The sequence below is a fragment of the Typopeltis vanoorti genome, chromosome 13 (genome assembly GCF_054136105.1).
Source record: "Typopeltis vanoorti isolate ZY-2024b chromosome 13, IOZ_Tvanoo_1.0, whole genome shotgun sequence".
In the NCBI taxonomy this organism is placed as follows: domain Eukaryota; kingdom Metazoa; phylum Arthropoda; class Arachnida; order Uropygi; family Thelyphonidae; genus Typopeltis; species Typopeltis vanoorti.
In genome coordinates, this window is record NC_143561.1 from 16,922,576 (window position 1) to 16,944,146 (window position 21,571).

Here is a 21,571-nt window from a genome sequence, read left to right on the forward strand (position 1 = left end):
TTTTACCAGAAGAAGTTATGTGGAGCATCCAAAGCTTGCAAAATTGGAAAGCTGCAGGTGAGGACGGAGTTATAGCTGAACTTCTAAAAGCAGGTGGAGAAATAATCTACAAACTCTTAGCAAAACTATTTACTTTATGCCTGAAGAAAACTGATGTACCAACAACATGGAAGAAGGCTACCCTAATTCTGATACATAAAAAAGATGAGATAGAAGACTTGACGAACTACTGACCTATAAGTCTACTATCAGTGGTTTACAAAAGTCTTAGCTCCATAGGCTTGGTGCAACTCTAGACCTAGCACAACCAAAAGAACAGGCAGGCTTTTGAAGGTGCTTTAGTATAATGGACCATATTCAAATTGTACAGCAGATTATTGAATGGGGCAATGAATATCAGTTACTACTATGCCTTGGTTTTATTGACTTTGAGAAAGCCTTTGATTCACTTAAAACTTGTGCAATACTTAAAGCATTACAAACCCAACAAGTGGAGGAGTCATACATCAGCACCATCAAATCAGCATATCAATGCCACAGCAGCAATTCATTTCAATGGAAACATCTCTACTGTGGGAATGCAGAGAGGTATAAGACAGGGTGACTCAATATCTCCAAAATTATTCACAACGTGCCTAGAAGAAATATTCAAATTTCTTGATTGAGAAGGGAAAGGTCTGAAGATAAATGGAAGATATTTGAGCAATTTACGCTTTGCGGACGACATAGTTATCTTTACTTCAACTGCACATGAATTACAGACTCGTGTCTATGAACTCCAAATTGCTAGGAAAACAGCCGGCCTAAAGATAAATCTAAAGAAGACCCAAGTTATGTTTCATAGCTATGTCCAACCAGAAAAAATAAAAATCAATAATGAGGAAATTAAACAAGTAGATCATTGCATATACTTAAGACTACAGATATCAATGGAACAAAATATCATGGACGAAATTAAAAGACTCACGATGCTTGGGTGGAGAGCATTTGGAAAATTACATTCAATATTCAAAAGCCAACTGCCATTATGCCTGAAGAGAAAAGTTTTTAACCAATGTATTCTTCCTATACTGACATGTGGCTGTGAAACATGGACACTGAATGCAAAGGAAATTCAAAAATTAAGAACAAGATAATTTAGTATGGAAAGAATTATGCTTGGTATCACAAGATTGGATCACAAAAGGAATACATGGATAAGAATCAAACCAAAGTCTCTGACATCATAGGAAGAGTGAAACATCTGAAGTGGCAATGGGCTGGACATATTGCTTGAAGACAAGATCAACAATGGACAAAAGAAGTACTGGATTGGATTCCATGAGAGGATAAACGACCAAGGATTCGACCTAAATCACGGTGGATTGATGATACGATCAGATTTGCAGGAGTGTCATGGAAAAGGAGAGCCATGGACAGACAGTTTTGGAGTAATCTTGGAAAGGCCTTCATCCAGCAGTGGATCGACGATGACTAATAATGATGATGATGATATATATAATTAACAAGTAAACAGGGTAAATAATCAGGTTGCTGCTTTGAAATTTTTAACGACATTACTGCCAAACTTCTCTCCTTCCTCCACATTACACCCTCTGTCCAAAGAGAAACTGAACTCTTGACAGAAAATAAAACACAGGCCAATTATAATTATCCTAATCATTTATTTCAATCAATATTCTCTCCCTCAGCGTCGATGCAGCATTTGGCACGGTCATTTAATTCATTAAATGAGTTTTTTATATCGGTTTTTGGTATACTGTTGAGGGTTGTGGTTACTGCCGATTGAACGTTTTCAGTGGTGTCATATCGCTTTCCTTTCATCGGCAAATGAAGTTGGGGGAAGAGAAAGAAGTCACAGGGTGCTAAATCAGGTGAATACGGCGAGCGATCCAACACACAAACTTGGTTTTTGCTCAAAAACTGTCTCACAATGTTCGAACGATGAGATATTGCATTTTCATGCAAAAGTGACCAGCTATCTGCATCACGATATTCATCCCGTATGCGACGAATTAACTCTATTAATCGCTTCAAAACTTCAAGATAAAACTGACCATTGACTGTTTGGCCAGGGAACGAATTCTTTGTGGATAATGCCCTTGGAATCGTAGAAACAAATCAGCATTGTCTTTACTTTTGACTTCTCCAAGTGACTTTTTTTCAGATGCCCCTCTTCTGGTGGTCTCTACTCAGCACTCTGGCACTTTGTTTCAGGCTCATACTCAGAACACCACGTTTCGTCACCAGTAATGATCGTCTGAAGGAAGTTTGAGTCCTTACGAGCAGTGTTAATGTGGTCCTTGCAGTGTTCAATTCAATATATTTTTTGGTTATAATAAATTTAGTTTAATCCTTTATCCAAGTGTGAGCAAACAAAGTTTGCGCCTGAAAGTATCTTCAGGACTGGGGTAAGGTAGTACAACACCGGGCAACTCGTTGCAAAGGTGGAGCAAGCGAACATCACTACTATGTCATTATCTCCTATAATGCAAACACATCTCCCTGTGGATATGTATAATGTTATGCATTAAGGGAAAGGTCACTACCCAGACTAGTTTCAATCTTTATTGAGGTCTCTTCAATGGGAGCCAGGCCCAAGTGGAGTATACCAAGCAGAAGCATTAGCAAGTTCATCTCTACCTATAGGAGTTGCCAAACGGTGTGCCACCTTTTTATTAAATTACTCTGGATTAAGAGAAGGATGTTGAAAGTTTATTTTTCACTTGGTTAGACTATAATAAATTTAGTTTAATCCTTTATCCAAGTGCGCCTGAAAGTATCTTCAGGACCCTGGTAAGGCAGTACAACACCAGGCAACTCGTTGCAAAGGTGGAGCAAGTTAACGTCACTCCTATCTCAGTATCTCCTATAATGCAAAACACATCTCCTTGCAGATATGTATATTGTTATGCATTAAGGGAAGGGCTACTACCCAGACTAGTTTTCACCTTTAATCTTTATTGAGGTCTCTTCATTGGGAGCCAGGCCGAAGTGGAGATACCAGGCAGAAGCATTAGCAAGGTCATCTCTACCTATAGGAGTTGCCAAACGGTGTGCCACCTTTTTATTGAATTTCTCTGGATTTAGAGAAAGATGTTATAAGTTGATTTTTCACTTGGTTAGACTATAATAAATTTAGTTTAATCCTTTATCTAAGCGCAAACTTTGTTTGCTCACACTTCGATAAAGGATTAAAGTAAACTTATTGAATTGAAAGTTTATTTTTCACTTGGTTAGACTATAATAAATTTAGTTTAATCTTTTATCCAAGTGTGAGCAAACAAAGTTTGTGCTTGAAAGTATCTTCAGGACTGGGGTAAGGTGGTACAACACCGGGCAACTCGTTGCATAGGTGGAGCAAGCTAACATCATTTCTATCTCAGTATCTCCCATAATGCAAAACACATCTCCTTGCGGATATGTATATATATGTATATATATGGCTCCCACTGAAGAGACCTCAATAAAGGTCGAAACTAGTCTGGGTAGTGGCCCTTCCCTTAATGCATAACATTAGACATATCTGCAAGGAAATGTGTTTTGCATTATGGGAGATACTGAGATAGAAATGATGTTAGCTTGCTCCACCTATGCAACGAGTTGCCCGGTGTTGTACCACCTTACCCCAGTCCTGAAGATACTTTCAAGCGCAAACTTTGTTTGCTCACACTTGGATAAAGGATTAAACTAAATTTATTATAGTCTAACCAAGTAAAAAATAAACTTTCAACATATTTTTTGGTTGTTGGTCAACTTGTGGGGAACAAATCGTGAATTCAATTTACGAAGGCCCAAACTCTCTATCAAAATGTTGTGCACAGTTGATTTTGGAATCCCCAATTCATCTTGATCAATCTCATGGATGATTTCAGGTTTTCTTTGATGAAATCACACACTTTTTTGATGTTAACTTTGCTCAGTCCAGTTTTTGGACGACCCGACTTTTCGTCGTCCTCAATCATCTCACGAACTTTGAAATCGTTTAAACCACTCGTAAACTTGAGTATGGGATAAGCATTCATCACTTATGCTTTTTGACGCATTTTGGTAAAACTGTTACCAAGTTTAACACGAAAGTCAAATGCAGCTCTCTGAAACTCATTTTCCGACGTTCATCAAAACACCCTCTCACTCTTGGCATTATAACTCGGCTTCTGATGAAACAAATGTAATAAACAGTTGAAACAACACTAATGAAGATTGCCTCTTTCTACAACAAAAAGATACAACAGGTGGCGTCACTAGTTTCTTCTGTTTTCAAAAAGTTAGGTTTCTTTTTTCAAGAGAGAAGCTATTCAATACGCTGCAGTTATATGGTGTCAAAGGGGCATTATATCAAGCAATACTTAGTCTTTATTTGAGTTGTAAGTCAGCAGTTAGAATTGAAGGAAGTACAGGAAGATGGTTTAATGTTAAATCTGGTGTGAGACAAGGATGTACATTATCCCCTCTGTTATTCATTATCTATATGGATCACATTATGAAGGAAAGTGGTATTAAACCTGATATCAAAATTGGAGATGTTAATGTCAGCTCTTTGCTTTATGCGGATGATGTTATACTTCTAAATAAATCCGCTACAAGTCTGCAAGATTCTCTGACTAAATTGAATAGCTGTTGTAATAGATATGGTATGAAGGTCAGCAATAAAAAGACAAAGACAATGAAAATAGGCAGAATCATTGAAAATGTCATCTGTGTTGTGAATGGAGAACCTGTGGAACAAGTAAAAACATTTCAGCTACTTAGGCACGATTTTTACTGAAGATGGTAAATTAAATAAAGAAATAGACAACAGAATCAGCAAAGCTGGTATGGTGGGAAGTCAATTGAATAAATTCATATGGAAGAAGAGAGAAATTAGTCGGAACACTAAATTAGCTGTATACAAGACAGTGTTCAAACCAGTTTTAACTTATGGATCTGAGAGCTGGGTCAGAAGTAAAACATTTGACCAAAGACTAGAGACCGGAGATATGAGAGTCCTGAGAAAGATTAGAATCATGAACAGATGGCATCAATGGCAATATCATATTAAAAATGAGGATATTAGGAAAGAACTTGACATTGTCTGCATCCAGGAATGCGTTAGCAGAGCTAATCTCAGGTGGTATGGTCACTTAAATAGAATGGGAGAGGAAAGATTAGCAAAACAAGTGTTCTCTGCCAGGTTGGCAGGAAAACGACCTAGAGGAAGACCAAGATATAGGTGGATTGATAGGGTACAAAGTGCCTTAGATGATAGAAATATAAGATCTGATAATGTTGTAGTCTTGACAAGTAACAGACTGATTTGGAGGAAAATTGTAGATAGGAAGTTAATAATGATGTAATTTTTTCATGTAGTACTGTCATATCCTGTACACCCCTTGAGGGTACATGGCAGGAATTTGATGATGATGAGGTTTCTTTTTGGACAGAGGGTGTAGAATGGGTCCCATTATAATTCCAATGCTTTGTTTCATCTCTATCGAAAAGAGAGAGTGATTAAGCATGGTGTAGTGTCCTGAAAGGATAGAGATCTGTCTCTTATACTTTTTTGTTTTTTTACTGTTGCCTATCAATTTGCTATCATTTATAATAAAAATATAATGATAAAATATTGCAATAAATAATGACATTCATATAAATGACACATACACTGTCATCCTGAGGATATAAATAGATTATTGATTATAGGTTGTGTGTGGTTATATATGGATGTATAATGTTATCAAGCAAGAGATTTTTAAGAAAAGGATGATGTGGAAGGAATATTGTGTGCATAAGGATGATGTCCATTATGAAAATCATAAGCAGCAGGCCAGAAGAGTGACAACTGTTGTATGGAAAGCTAAGTCTGAATATGAAAAGAAACTGGCTCTGCAAACTTAAAGATAACTTTAAAGAATTCTGTCAATATGCTGCAAGTAAAAGAAAGAATGAATATGAAAGAATAACTGCTGAATGCAGATAGTGTGAGAGTGACAGATGAAGAAGAAGTTGTTCAACTAATGAGTGCCAATTTTGCTAAAAGCTATCAACCTGCTGTACTGGATGAAGAAACTCAGGTGTATGAGGAGGAGGTATTACAGCTGTTGCACCACAAAGACCGATGTTTTCAGCTATTGACCATTCAGTATCTCAGGAATGGTGGTGAAGATTTTGGAAAAGTGGGTTAAGGCTCGTATTCAGAAATGGGTTGACAGAGAATCTCTACTTCATAACGAACAGAATGGTTTTACTAAGGGAAGGTCATGTTTTAACAGCTTGCTCATATTCTGTAATTTTTATTTATCCGTGTGGGTTTCTGCCCTTTCCTCCACTGTCCCTTAGGACTGGTTGAACTCTCCTGATGAGGGATTAAGTATGTATTTTATGACTGTAGATCCATATGGGTGTGTGTTCACAGGCCAGGTTTGCCTGTTCTGAGGGATGAAAAACCAGAGTTTCCAGGTGAAAAACTCTCTACTTGCATATGAGACTGGCTAACTCACCTTTAATTGAAAGAGACCAGATAAAGTTGCTTCGTGTAATCGATGGGAGTCGAACTCAGGTCTTTCCGTCCAGAGGGCTTCATCTATACCGACTGAGCTATGGAGACTCACATTCTGCAATAATGTTACCATCAAGCTAGACAATGGGAATGCATACACCAATGTACTTTTGGATTGTGCTAATGTTTTTGATAGAATACGTCATGGAAGACTGTTGCATAAATTGGAGAATATGGGTTTGGATTATAAAATATTAGTGTGGATAAGAGGATGGCTGACTGACAGATATTAAAAAGTAGTATACATGGGAGGTGAATCTGCATAATTTAGTCATCAGTGGGGTACTTCAAGGATCAATCCTTGGCCCACTGTTATTCAATCTGTACATTAATGACATTGGGAAGGATTTGACAGTCTATTTGCCCATCAAATTAGGCATACAGCTATTTGCTGATGATGCCAAGATAGGTAGGGTAACAGGAATGCTGCTGATATGCAGTCTTGCAGAATGATTTGAATAGGTTGGAACTGTGGGGATGGGAAAATGGATGTCTGTAAATGTAAAGTCATTCACTTTGGCATGATTAGATATCCAATGTCGTATGATATTGGTGGGATTATGCTAGAAGAAACTGATGGGGCTAGGATCTTGGAGTGTTAGTAGATAACAAGTTGAAGTTCAGGGGCCATGTAAGAAAGATTGCAAATACAACTCAAAAGATAATTGCAATGCTGAAGCGAAGGTTCACATGTAAACATAAGGATGTCATTTTGCCTCTTTACAAGGCCTTGATAAGACCTCACTTGGACTGTTGTGCACAGGTCTGGTCTCCTGGTTTCCATTGTGATTCTGATATAGTGGAGAAAGAGAGAGAAAAGGAGAATATTAAAAATAATACCAGGATTGTGGAATACTGATTATGAAGACAGATTGAGGATTTGTAGACTGCAGACACAAGCAAACAGGAGTAATATGATTGAAACTTACAAACTACTGAGAGGGTCATACTAGATTTCAATTGATGGAACTTTTTATTTTATGGAGGGTGGGGAAAGGACAAGAGAGCATCTTTGGAAGCTGAGAATGAATTCTGCTAAGATGGGGGTGAGGGATAGATTTTTCTCTCACAGAGTAGTGTGTGATTGGAATGGATTACCATTGGATGTTGTGTGTACAAGCAGTGTGAATGATTTCAAGAATAAATATGATAGCTGGTGTGTGTGTGTGTATAGTATGTGACCTCTCTCGACGTCCCATCCCAATCAATACAGTCCAACCAATAGAGTTCTGTATCACTTCACTAGTCACCACATTCTTCTGGATTCTCTTCAGTTGTGTGTTCATTAGCCACCCTCTTATCCATATTGTCAGCTTCATGTCTTTCCTTATTTGTTGTAATTGTAATTGGGTTCTATTTAGTATCTTGTCAGTGTAGCCTTTGTGAAGTCCAGAAATACTATGATGTAGTAATTTCTTTGTCTAACTCAGATTTATTGTAGAGGTGAATAAATTACTAAAACAAGATATATCTTTCCCAGTACTGTACTGCCATAGTAAAATACCATGTTCCCATGGCTGGGTTTATGTATAAATTAGATACATAAGGACATTCATCATTACAAGGCCCCCCCCCCCAAAAAAAAGCTATTAAACCTAAAATTTACTCAGTAGAGGGGAAGCTCTTGAAAGTTATAGCTGCAATAAGCTTAAACCTGGCACTGAATATTCCTATCCACCATTTCCTGAATTTTGCCATTGACCAACTTCTCCTTTACCATAAACACCATTCCTGATAAATGATCAGCCTATCATTTGATGCTCTGCCTTTGATCCTCCTTTATACAGTAGAACTGCCCTCATTCTACTACTTTAGGATGTTATCAAAGCTGATACATAAATGAAACAGTCTGATCAGAAACGCTAACAATTCATTTGCATCGTCTCATAACAGATACAGCTCATGTAATTCAATTCCAAGAATGTATTTTCATTAAGATTCAGGAATATCCTTAAGTACCTGTGATTTATCTACTTCTATTCAGAGATCAGTCATGACATCCGTCACTACAGTATCTTTCCCTAGATGATACCCCTCCTGTCCTCACAAAGTGATCACTCAATAACTCATGTTTTTTTTTTTTTTCTCCTTTTGTCATCTTTCCACCATCACCATTCATTAAAGTTATCCTTCCTTGCTTCATTTTACTTGCTAAATAGTGAAAGAACTCTAGGATTTCCTTCAGCCTGCTCAGCTGATTTCCTCTTATATTATGATTTTGTCTCTTCTCTTTTCTATGCTGTTACCTTTCTTGCATGGGCTTCATACTGCTTGTGAGCCTGCTGATCACCTTATCACCTTTCTTTTTGTATGAGGGTGGTCTGAAAAGTTCTCAGCCTTGACCATACATGGCAACACTATCGGCAATTTTTTTTTTCTACGTTGGTGTGCATCCATGTGAAATTGCTAGTCATTCTATCAAGTAGTTTGTTTTATACGACTGTGTTGTCTGTATCCCTTGAAATGGATAAAATTGAGTATCTTGCAGTTATAAAATTCTTTGTAAAAGAAGGTTTAACGGCAAAATAAATTCATTCGAAGTTCATTAAAGTCTATGGGCACTCTTCTCCTTCATTTTCAACAATTAAGAAATGGGCTGTCGAGTTTAAACATGGCCGTACCAGCCTTGAAGATGATCCACGTGAAGGAATGTCCAAAAATTGTAACAACACCAGAAATCATTAATGAAGTGCACAATATGGTATTGGATGGCCGGCAAGTCAAAGTGTGTGAAATTGCTGAGACTATGGGTATTTCAAAAGAATGTATAGGATTTATTTTGAATGAAGAATTGCATATGAAAAAGCTTTGCACAAGATGGGTGTTGCGCTTGCTCACAGCAGATCAAAATCTCTTTCTTCTATCTCTCCAAAAACTAAAATCCTCGCTGGTCAGCGTTTTTCTTCGAATCAAGAGGTGATTGCAGCTGTAGAGGGGTATTTTGCAGATCTTACTGCGAACCACTACAGGAACGTGATAATGGTGCTTGAGCATCACTGGAATAAATGTATTAGTCTTAAAGGAGATTATGTTGAAAAATAAAAATTATTTTGAAATTATAAATTCACTTTTTCAATGTTAGGCCGAGAACTTTTCAGACCACCATCGTGACTTCACAACATTTTCTATTTAGCAGCTCCTGTTTAGTGATGACGATGCTCATCCATTCAGCTCCTGATTTATTATCCTGACCTTGTGTATACATCTGATGCTGCTTCCTTCAAACATCCCTTGATAATTCATCATGCATTGCTATAATTTTTCCCTTGCTGATTATTAATATGCAATCTGATCTCTTAACTGAAAATTCCACTCCACATTTGGCAATCCATAATATCAAGATTGCATGTTTACATTCAATAGTCAGAAGCACTGTAGGCTACTTTGTTTATGGACAAATCCTCTGATGCCATCCCTCTCATATCAGCATCTCTTCAACTCTGAATCCCCTCCATCTCATACTATTTCACATAATTATTCTTTAGTATCTCTATGAATTAACTTTCCTTTCTTCCATGTGACTCCTTAATGCTACTGTTAAAGAGTCCCATAATAACTGCTCGCTCTGCATCCATTGTGCTGATTTGCTAATACCTGTCATTCACATCATCCTCTTGTACCCCATCCCCCCGCCTCTTTCTCATGCTAGTAGCTTCAAATGCATTGTCTCCCACATCTCTGTCTTCCTGCTGTGATCAACAGTGCCCTATCCTCCATTCTGTTTTCTCTATTTTCTCTCTCTCTCTCTCTTGAAAATTGAATACCTTGCACTCTACCTCTATATCATCCTTCGTCAAATATGTATAATACTAGAAATAAAAGAAACGGATAGCTTATGTTAAGTAAATTCATTTTTAATGATAGAATTTTCACTTATGTATCAAAGATATCTTGTGGGGAACTATAAAAATGGAGCAGCATTACAGTTGACAGAAAAATTAGAAAAAATGCCACCATAGCTTTAGTAAGGTTAACTAATTAAAAAATAAAAATAATTATATAATAAAAATAAATAAATAAATTAGGAAAGGTTAACAGATTGAAAAAGTAATATCTTCCATAAAGGAGATAAAGATCTGCCTTTGTCTGACAAGAAGAACATAAATCTTATATAAAGTATCTCTAACCTGAACAATCTAGCTTTACAATCTCATTTACAATTATTGGCCTTCCTGTCATTTCTGTCCTGTCTTACTGTCATAGACAGTCTTTACTCTCTCACTTCTCTTTTCACTTCTTTCAGTAATTCTTTAATATATCCTTTCATAATGCAAAACTGCTCATCATTTGAATTTCTGTGTGCAGTGCTTGCACTTTCCTACCTTTATTAATACGATGGCCAGTCCTAACCTACAAAATCTGTAAAGTGCAGCAATTCACCAACATCCATGAGAGATGCAGTATAAAAACATTACATATGTGGAGCTTATATTTACATTATACTAAGAGAAGTGCATTTGAGATCATTGTTGCACATACCAAATATAGTTAAGAGGACTTTTAACTTCATTTTGGATTATTTTTAATAGCAAACACTTAAATTATTTGTTTGCTACATAATTATAAAAAATTTTCAACATCTATCTCTAATCAAGAGTATTTCTGTAATAAGGTGTGACACCTTTTGACTACTTGTATATGGAAATATGACATCTGTATTACTTCAACCTTGGTATCACCTCGGGGTCTGGCTCCCACTGATGAGACCTCAATAAAGGTCGAAAGTAGTCTGGACCTTTCCCATAATGCATAGCATTATGCTTGTCCATAAGGACATGTGTTTTGCATTATGGAATACTAAGGCAATTGATGTGAAGTCATTAGCTTCTATATACAAGTAGTCCAGTTGTGAAGTGACTTCATGCACACACTTTATTTGCTTACACTTGGATAAAGGACGAAATCAATAATATAATTTCTTGGAATCTTTAATATATATAAAAAAAGTTCAACTGATTTGCAGGCAAGAAAAAGAGTATATGGTAATATGCATAAATATATGCTTTTAAAATTTAAAAATAGTGAAATTTATAAATTAAAGATAGTGAAAGTTATTCATAAAAACATTAATTTTATTCTGAATTAGATATTTCACATATGTTCATGATTCAATTTTTAAATGCTGAAAGATTGTGCATTGTCTTTATATTTCCCATACAACACACATGTATTGGCTAGGAAATATACATGTGTGCAGAGTAAACATTGAGTCCAACTTAATTTTAAATTTAAAATTCTTTTTCAAGTTTTGATCATTGTTCACTACTTGCAATTCAAGAAATTTTACTAAGTGGGTGCAGTTCTGTTTATTTTCTCACCTGTTTTTTTCTTTCTTTTCTTCTTTTAACTAGTTTTCTTTATTCAGTTTTTCTGTGTGTTATCCGCAGACAGTGTGGTGTCACCTTCTTGTAAGTTAACAAATTTTCACTTTTCCTTCTAACATCTCTGGAATGCATCTTCTCAGTATTCAGTCCTTCTTCATATTGTATACAGTGATGCCTCACAATTCGACAGTTGAATTTTGTGTGCCGGCACATGTGCTTGCATAGAATTGTGCAATGTGATTTGTTATTTGTCATTTCTTCTTGAGCTGCTTTGGTGTTTGCTCTTGTTGTTTGTGATAATTTTCACTTCTGCATTTTTCAGAAAGTAAGCTGCAGTTATTATTATTTTTTTGAGTGAAATTTAAGAATGAGTCCAAAGAGAAGTGAACAGAGGAATAACTCAGGAAAGAAGCACACTTAGTTGAGCATAGAGAAGAAGAAAGAAATTGTAGATAAAGTGCAGAAAGGTAGAACAATTACAGATGTAGCTCAAGAATATGGTGTTCCTAGGTCAACTGTGGCAACTTTTTGGTAACACAGAGAGAGAGAGAAGATTATGGGTGCTAGGGTGTCTGCTGGTGCAATGAAGATTTCTGACAAGAATAGATCTTCAATCAATGAAGGGATGGAAAAGCTGCTAGTGCAGATAAAGAGGCTACAGAAAAGTTTGTGATAAAATTTGAAGATTTAATCAGGAAGGAAGGCTACCTACTACAGCAAATTTTTAATGGGGATGAAACTGAGTTATTTTGGAAGCTCTTGCCAAATCAAACTTACATCATGCAAGAAGTGCAGCTCCCAGGACATAAGCCTATGAAAGATAGGCTTACCTTATTATTGGCATCAAATGCAAGTGGAGACTTTAAACTAAAGCCACTTTTGTCTGGTCTACCACTCAGAAAATCCTCTGTGCTTTGGGAAGAAAATAATTAAGTCCAAACTGCCAATGATGTGGAAATCCGATGCAAAAGCCTGGGTAGATCAGCAAGTTTTCAAAGAATGGATTTTTGAAGTGTTTGCCCCTAGTGTGAAGAAGTTCCTCACTGATAACAATTTGCCTTTGAAAGCACTGCTGATCCTTGACAATGCTAGTGCCCGCCCTTAAGACTTAGGGGACATTCTTGAAATTGACTTCGACTTCATCAAAGTCCAGTTCTTGCCTCCAAACATGACGTCACTGATCCAACCCATGGATCAAGAATTGATTGCGTGTTTTAAAAAACTTTACACCAAGGCTTTGTTCTCATGGCTTTTCGACTTGACTCACTCTTTTGACAAGACACTGAAGGACTTCTGGAAGACCGAGTTCAACATTCTCCATGCCATTTCCTTTATTAAAACTGCCTGGGATGAAGTGACACAGAGAACCCTTCATGCCTCATGGAAGAAACTAGTTCCTAATTTTTCTCAGGATGACAACAGTGCAGACCAAGCAGATGGAGAATCAGAAGCAGCTGCAGCCATGCGAGAGATCATTTTGACAGCGAGAATCTCGATATAGAAGAGGTTGATGAAGTTGATGTAGAAGAACTTGTGAAGTATCATGATGACGAACTGACCGTGGAAGAACTCGGAGCACTCAGCGAACAGCAAACAAGAACAATTAATATACAAAGGAGAGAGAAAGAGGAATTTCATCTGAAGAAGAGAATGGCAGGGAAAAGGGCCGATGTCAATAGCTGCCATTAAAAAGTTTTATTCCATTGGGAGAATGTGCAGTCTGTTTGTTTGGAATGGCACCCCAACACTGCTGATGTGAGTAGAATGACAGACTTGTTCAACAACACCATCATGCATCACTTCAAAACCATCTTGAAAAAGAGAGAGAGAGAGAGACAGTCCACCCTTGATCAGTTCCTCATCCCTGTTCAAACAAAGAGGAGACGAGAAGAGGTAGAACAGGATAAAGAAGACTCCCTTCCAATATCTAAGCTGAATAGATTGTATGTATTGTGTATACAATAGTGTGTTTTGTAATTTAGTGTGTTATACAATAGTAAAATATGTAAAGTAAAGTAAATAATATGATGGGATGGGGGGGAGGGTCTGACAACGAATTAATCTATTTTCCATAGATTTATATGGGAAATATTCTCCTGTAATTCGATATTAGTTCGGCGATGATTAGTGTTGAATTGCGAGGCGCCACTATACAAACAACCACTTGCACAGGCAAGCTATTTATTTATTGAACATACTCATGTTGCACATTTTTCAAGAGACCAAAGAAAGTAGTATATCAAGATGATAGACATGTAAATGAGAGTTCATTTGAGGCGGTCTGGTGTGAAATAGTGACAACGCAACCGAATATACAGTTGGTTGCTGCTATAGGCCGGGGGGTACAGGGGAGGGGGATATTGAATTCATGCATCAGCAAATTAGTGCAATGAGTGCAGGTTTAGTGATTATTATGGGAGATTTTAATTATGGTGATATCAATTGGAAGGAGGAAATATCACGTGGCAAAAAGGAAATGGAGTTCATACATCTTCTGCGAGATAATTACTTGAAACAGCACATAACTGAAGGGACACGTGGTGTGAGAGTGTTGAACCTGGTCATTGGTTCCGAGGATATATGCATAAGTAAGGTGTCCTTGTTATCTCCAATTGGTGAGAGCGATCATGTGGTATTGACTTGGGAGGTTGCAAAATCTGTGGATTTTTCTGTTAAGAAGGGGTATATATGGAACTACAAGTTAGGCAATTATAACAGGCTTCAGAGTGAGCTTGCAGCCATCCCATGGCAGAACATATTGTAGGGGAAGATGTTAGCAGTGCATGGGATAAAATCAGTGGGTATCTGAGGAAAGTAATGTCAGATTGTGTCCCCATGGTCAGGGAGACAAACAAGGTTGGCATTAGATGGATGAGCAGTAGTATCAAGCTTGATCTGCAAAAAAAGAAAATGTTATGCAGAATGTACAAGGAGAAAGGTGATCAGTACACCCATGAGCAGTACAAGGCTCAAGCTAGGAAGGTTACCACCAGCATAGTAAGAAAAGCTAAATCAGATTATGAGAAGACCTTAGCCAATGAGATCAGGGGTAATCCCAAAGAGTTCTTCTGCTATGTGGCAAGTAAAAGGAAGAATGACTTCGGAAGGATAACTTTAGTGAGTGCTGATGGTATTGAGGTGACAAATTCAGATGTAATAGTCGAGTTACTGAGTGATCACTTTTCAAAAGTCTGTCACCCAAGTGAGGATATCTTTGTACCTGTAGCAATAACTAATGTGAGAATTGAAGTTAAGAAATCAGAGGTATTAAAATATATTGCAAAATTTAAATGCAAACACTACTGTAGGTTTAGATGGAATATCAGCTTGGGTGGTGTGTGAATGTGCAAAGGAATTGTCAACACCTCTTACTTGGTTATTTAACTTAAGTTTGAACTCTGGTATGGTCCCTAGGGAGTGAAAGGAAGGCAAAGTAGTTCCTTTGCATAAAGGTGGCTCTAAAACTGCGGTAGTTAATTACAGACCAATCACCATCTCGTGAGTGCTGGTAAAAGTATTGGAAAAGTTGGTTAAAGACAAAATTCAAGAATGGGTGTATCAGGATATGATACTCTGTAGGGGTTAACATGGTTTTGTTAAAGGTAGATCCTGCCTTAGCAATCTATTAACTTTTTATAATAGAATGACATCTGAGTTGGACAAAGGCAATGGCTACACAGTGGTACTTCTGGATTTTGCTAAAGCTTTTGACAGGATACCCCATGGAACACTGTTACGCAAATTGGAGCAGATGGGAATAGATACTAAACTGGTGATATGATAAGACAATGGCTCATGGAGAGATACCAGAAAGTAGTGTATGGAGGAGCAGAGTCCAGGATGAAGCAGGTGACCAGTGGTGTGCCTCAGGACTCTGTGCTTGGGCCATTGTTGTTTAATTTGTACATAAATGATATAGGAAAATGGCTTGAAAGGAGATATTCAGTTGTTTGCCGATGATGCAAAGTTGGGTAGTGCAATAAAAAATCAAGCTGATGTTGAGAGTTTGCAGAATGATTTAAATAAGCTGGCAAAGGGTAATGGATATCAGTTCAACGTGGACAAGTGTAAGGTTATGCATTTTGGGATTAAAAGATTACTGGCTGTGTACTACATTAATGGAATGGTACTCAAAGAGATTGATGAGGCTAGGGACTTAGGGGTGTTGGTGAATAGGAGATGAAGTTCAGGGGACACATTGTTAAGGTGTCCAAGATTACACATAGGATTACATGGTTATTGAGGAACACACTAACATCCAGAGATAAAGAGGTTATTATTGCCTTTTATAAAGCGTTGATACTTCCACATTTGGATTACTGTGCTCAGGTCTGGTCACCTGGATTCCTTGGAGATGAGGAGGTTGTGGAGAGGGTTCAGAGGAGAGTTGACTAGGCTGGTGAGTGATGTAAAACATGGTCCCTACATTGATAGATTGAGAGCTTGTGGATTGCAGAGGTTGGTTGATAGGTGGAGAAGAGGGGATATGATAGAAACATTTAAATTACTAAAAGGTTTTTATAAGATTGATGCAGGGGAAATGTTTCAGCTGTGTGATAGTGATGGAAGAGCAAGAGGTCATCCCTGGAAATTAAAGAAAAGTGTGGTTAACAAGGGTGTAATAACGAGGTTTTTCGCCTGGAGGGTGGTGAATGAATGAATGGGATTCATTGCCTGACTCAGTTGTGAGTTCTTCGTCTGTAAATGAATTCAAGAAGAGATATGATAGATATTATTTCGCTAGTTTGGGTCTCCCACGATGAGTCTACTGACTCCATGGAGAAACCCGTAATAATAATTTCCTTTATTTCATCACAAAACTCTTAAGTAAAATATTTTTGATTGTTAACCTCATTAAAGATTATGAAATGGTGGTTTATGGGACCATGAAATAGTTAATAGTACCCCTGTTGATGAATACATGCATAGAATATAATATATATTCATACTAGGTGAGTACTGTGTTCATATTATCATTCTGAGAAAAATGTTATTATATACTAATTGTGTACATTGTATAACATATATATATACAGGGTGTTCGGGATAAATTTGACATATTTATAATTAATTATATTTTTCCGTAAGTTACATGTATTAACACACACTTCTCTTCATTTAAAAGTTTGGACCCTTCTTCATTCATATACAAGATGTCAGAAAGGATGGATAGCTGGAACCCACCTGAATCATGGAAGAGAATAACTTGTATCATGATGATTCGTGCCCGCCATCAAAATAAGGATATTACGACTGCTGCCCAATGCTCCCTGAATACAGTAAAAACAATCAGGCATGAACTAGAGACTTGCAATGGTGACTACGAGGATGTAGCAAGAAGAAAGATCCCTAGCAGACGATCTGATTGCGTTCGTACAGCAGAATTCCTCGCAAATCTGCAGGAACAGGTGTTGAAGAACCCTGGCATTGGAATTCGGGCTTTGTTCGTGGAGTTGCTAACTGTAGTCAAGCCCTGGATAACAAGGGTAGCCAATGGTAGGCCGTATGTATGGCAGCAGGATTCGGCCCCTTGCCACACCTCTGGGAAAAGTCAAAAATGGTTGTCTGAAAATTTCTACGACTTCACCAGTCCAAATGTTTGGCCTCCAAACTCCCCAGACCTTAACCCCATGGATTATTTTGTATGGGGCGCAGTTGAAAAAGACACCAATCGCACTTCCAGTAATACAAAAGCCCAGTTAATGGATAAAATTAAAACAGTTTTTGCAGCCCTTCCCAGGGAGACTGTAGCATCAGTTTGTTCGAGGTTCCGAAGCAGAATTGAAGCTGTGATCAATGCTAATGGTGGTTATTTTGAGTAAATCTTGTTGATAGTATTGTAATTAACTCTGCCTGTAATGTTTTTTTTGTCAATTCATTAAATTTAATAGATACAAAGAAGATTTTCTTTTTCCTTACGAAACTGTCAAATTTATCCCGAACACCCTGTATATATATATATGTGTGTATATATATATATGTAATTATTTTAATTTTTTTTTTTATTTAGGTAGGCGAAGGCTAATATGCTTAATGATCAAGGATGTGCTAATTTGTCTGTTTGGATTAACAATATTTATTATTGGTACTTATACTAGTATCCTAAAAGTCATTCATAATTTTGGTAATATGCAAACTAAGAATTCAACAGAGTGCAAGCCTATTATTTAAATCGCCTATCACTGCCAAAGAAATCAGTTTTTACTGTGATAGCATTGGTTTTTATAAGAACAGTTAAAACTTCACTATGGTTATTTTAAACAGTCCTTATGAAGAATTGTAATTGAATTGTGTAACCTTGAAGAAAAGAAAGAAAGGGATCATCACATTCTTATATTTTAGATATAAGATAGATCAGAAAAAAAATATTAAGCATTCCAGAATTTTATATTAAATAATCAGAAATAGAAAATGTAATTCACATTCCGCAGTGAAATGTAGATAAACATTATGGTATAGAATGTGTATAACGTAAATGATGAAATATTTTGCAGTAGTATTTTTTTTATATATATATATTTAAGTCATTACATTCCTTCATCACATCATAAGAAATAAGTTTGTGTTCATGCAGTAACATATATAAAAATTATATATTTATTGCATATTCATCCTTCTCGTGCATTTGTTCATTAATATGGAAATAAGATGTGTGTTTAATTTTGTAAACACAAGTAGAAATTACCATATTCTAATAAACTTTGATTATCTTAGTCAAGATGATTGGATGTAGTTGACATGATTTGTTATAGAAAGAAATTTAAAGAGGATGAAACATTGTATTAGATGTTCAGATTATTACAATTCATTTTGTTGTATATTTGAAATCATGCAACATACACATCTCTGTAATGATCTATTCATTATTTCATCTCAAGCTCTACAGTGTTTTAGGATGTTAAACTGAATGTATATAAAAAAAGCAACTTCTAATTGCTGTTATGTCTTCCAAGCATATGATGCATATATATAAGATTATAAGTAGCAAATCAGCTTTTCAAGTAATATTGTCCTATTATAGAAACAATAATGCATTAAAATGGCATATTCCATTTATAGAAAAAATTATACTGAATTTTATAAATTGGTTTATTTTTAGAAGAGGAATTTATTGTTGCTTTGTGAGAGTGAAGCTTTTATCACAAGGATAATTAATTTTGGCTAATGTTTCAAGTCAACATTGAAGTACTCACATTGATTCTTAGTTTTCTTTTACCTGATAAACTGCTTGTTATAGGTTTAGCCAAATGTTTTAATCAAGTAATTAAGGTTTTCAAATTTTATTTTCATTGAAATTTAATATGAATATGACTTCTTGGCTAAATGAGCTTGGCATGTGCCATTTGCCAGACATAGATTCCAGATTAAATGCTTTCTCTGCTGGAAGAACTTTATTAGACCTTGATGGATTTGATGTTCAACATGACTTCACTTATGTGTGTGTGTATCATAGCCAAGTCTCATTCTCAGTTACAAAAATGTTTCCATATTTGATGCAGATTTGCTACTCTTTTATTGTGTATATTTGAAATATGATGAGTTCTGTTTGTGGCTGATCAGTATATGCAATTTCTCACTGTTGTTTACTTAGCCTCTCTTGGAGCATAGAGACATCCTTGCTATCGTCAAGCACTTGTCACTGATAATGTGCGCATAATAAATTTATTCCAGAATTTTTGTAATCATATATTTTATATAAAAGATGTTATGTATTTGAATTGGCTATATGAATATACTAGATGTTTTTAATAATATGTATAGTAAGCAGAATATTTTGAATCAAGTGTATGTTGTAATGATCATAAATCATGATAATGCTGTTACCTATTATGACCAGTATTTTTTCCTTTTATAGGATCCTTTCTAGCTATTTATTTATTTTTTTTTTTTGTGACAGAGAAAATTAGCTAGCTAAAATTCATATAATTAAGAAATTAACTTTTTTTTTTTTTGTTTGTTTCAAAACAATACGTAAATTCCTAGAGGGATTTAGTTGTTGTTTTGAGTTAAAATTAAATTCTTTGTGTTGGTATTCACTCTCACAAAGGAAATAAAGAGGTAATTTTGGCAATGTAGAGTGAAAATGGACTATGTCACAGAACTTGTTAATATTGTAATATAGTATCATTTATCATATTTCATAATATGTGAAATATTATTCAATTATGCACAAGATCACCTAATAAATAATGAGACATAATTTCTATGTTATTACACTTTGTTATTTATTAGTATTTGGTTGTATTTGTATGAGAATTTGTTTCGGTGCTATTTTTAGAAAACCGTTTACATGACTGATTTATGTTATGTATTTATGTATGAAAATTAGTGCAGATTAAAGAGACAATTTCTGAATAAAAGATTTTTGTTATTGAATAATCAACCTAGATTTAAATACTTCTTAACATGGTTGGTATTTTAGGTACTAATGGATGATGATATCATGTATTATAAGAATGAGAGCATTTGTTCAGCTAATAACCATGGAACTCTTGTCATATTACACTATTTTTAAGTTGGTTTTAAAAGTTCTCTTGTGAACTTTTTATTTTTAAAATTGTAGTTATTCAGCAATATTTTATTTTTCACCTTTCTTGAAACTACATAGTTGCCACTCGATCATTAAACTTGTTAATTATACTGCAATTTTTAAGGATATCATTGTTTCTTGGGTAGTTTTTTTAACCTATTTTCTTGCATATGTATTTTAAATATAGAAAGAGGTGTTTAAGTTATTATTTTTTTTAATCATTAATTCTCTTTGTTGAGAAGATGACAGTTATGTTATTCAATTCTATCCTAGTCTTAAAATTCAGAATAATGGATAATGGTATCATATGTTATAAGAATGAAGGCATTTGTTCAACTAATAACCTTGTCATGATCACTGTCACTGATAATGTTTAAACCCTGCCAGTGTGATTGTTGGCTAAGTTATATGGAGAAATTTTACCATAAATAAAATTCTATTTGTGGTCATTATTTTAGGTAGTGTTGTAAAATTTATAAAACTTGTTTCATTTAACCAAATGTAATAATTTTTTAATTACTAAACTTATGCCAGGGAACTTGATGAGCTCCTGGCAGTACCTACATATAATTAATACTAGTATGACACCTGTAGATTGTAGAATGAAGTTTGAAAGGATAGATGAGTTCATTTGTTTAGTTACCCTTAGTCTGCAGCAAATGCAGTTTACACATGGATTGCAAGTACTTTGAAGATATGATTTTCTCTCTCTCTCACATACACATCTGTTCCTTTTCAGCACTTTCAAAGTCCAAGAAAAAATAGTACTAAGTGGATTAAAAGTTGAGGTTAAAAAGAAGATATTTATTGATTTAAAAAAAAATGTCTGTAGTTTCTCTATAATTTACAAATCCAATTAAGTATAGGGAAATTTAGAAGTTTCTTCCTTTCATGTTAACTATATAAATCATTTGATCACATGATTGATAGACATGTTGCTGAGGCTGCTTTAAAATTAATTTTAATTTTAAAAAACAGTAGATAATTGTAGGGTATTGTTAACATTTAACATGGTCAAAGCTAACTCACTGCGTCATAGTCATCGATATCTTCATTTCTCATCAAATTTATTTTTAACTGCAAAGATTTCATCTTATTATTTCCTGTTTTTCCACATAAATGTTCTAGCCTTCTTAAACTTGGCCTATCTTTGTTGCATGGTCTAGCAAAGCAAATTAT

At 35.6% G+C, this 21,571-nt stretch overlaps 1 protein-coding gene across 5 annotated transcripts in view; it reads left to right on the top strand.

Annotated features, from left to right (window-relative positions):
• Nucleotides 1-20,844, top strand: part of LOC150099955 (proton-coupled amino acid transporter 1-like) — a 183,531-nt gene extending 162,687 nt beyond the window's left edge. For all 5 annotated transcript variants that reach the window (XM_090402517.1, XM_090402515.1, XM_090402514.1 and 2 more), the window contains one exon: nt 17,873-20,844. In XM_090402517.1, coding sequence (XP_090258643.1) covers nt 17,873-18,033 — 161 coding nt within the window. In that variant the 3' untranslated portion in view covers nt 18,034-20,844. The remainder of the gene's footprint in view (nt 1-17,872) is intronic.
• The last annotated feature ends 727 nt before the right edge of the window (nt 20,845-21,571 follow it).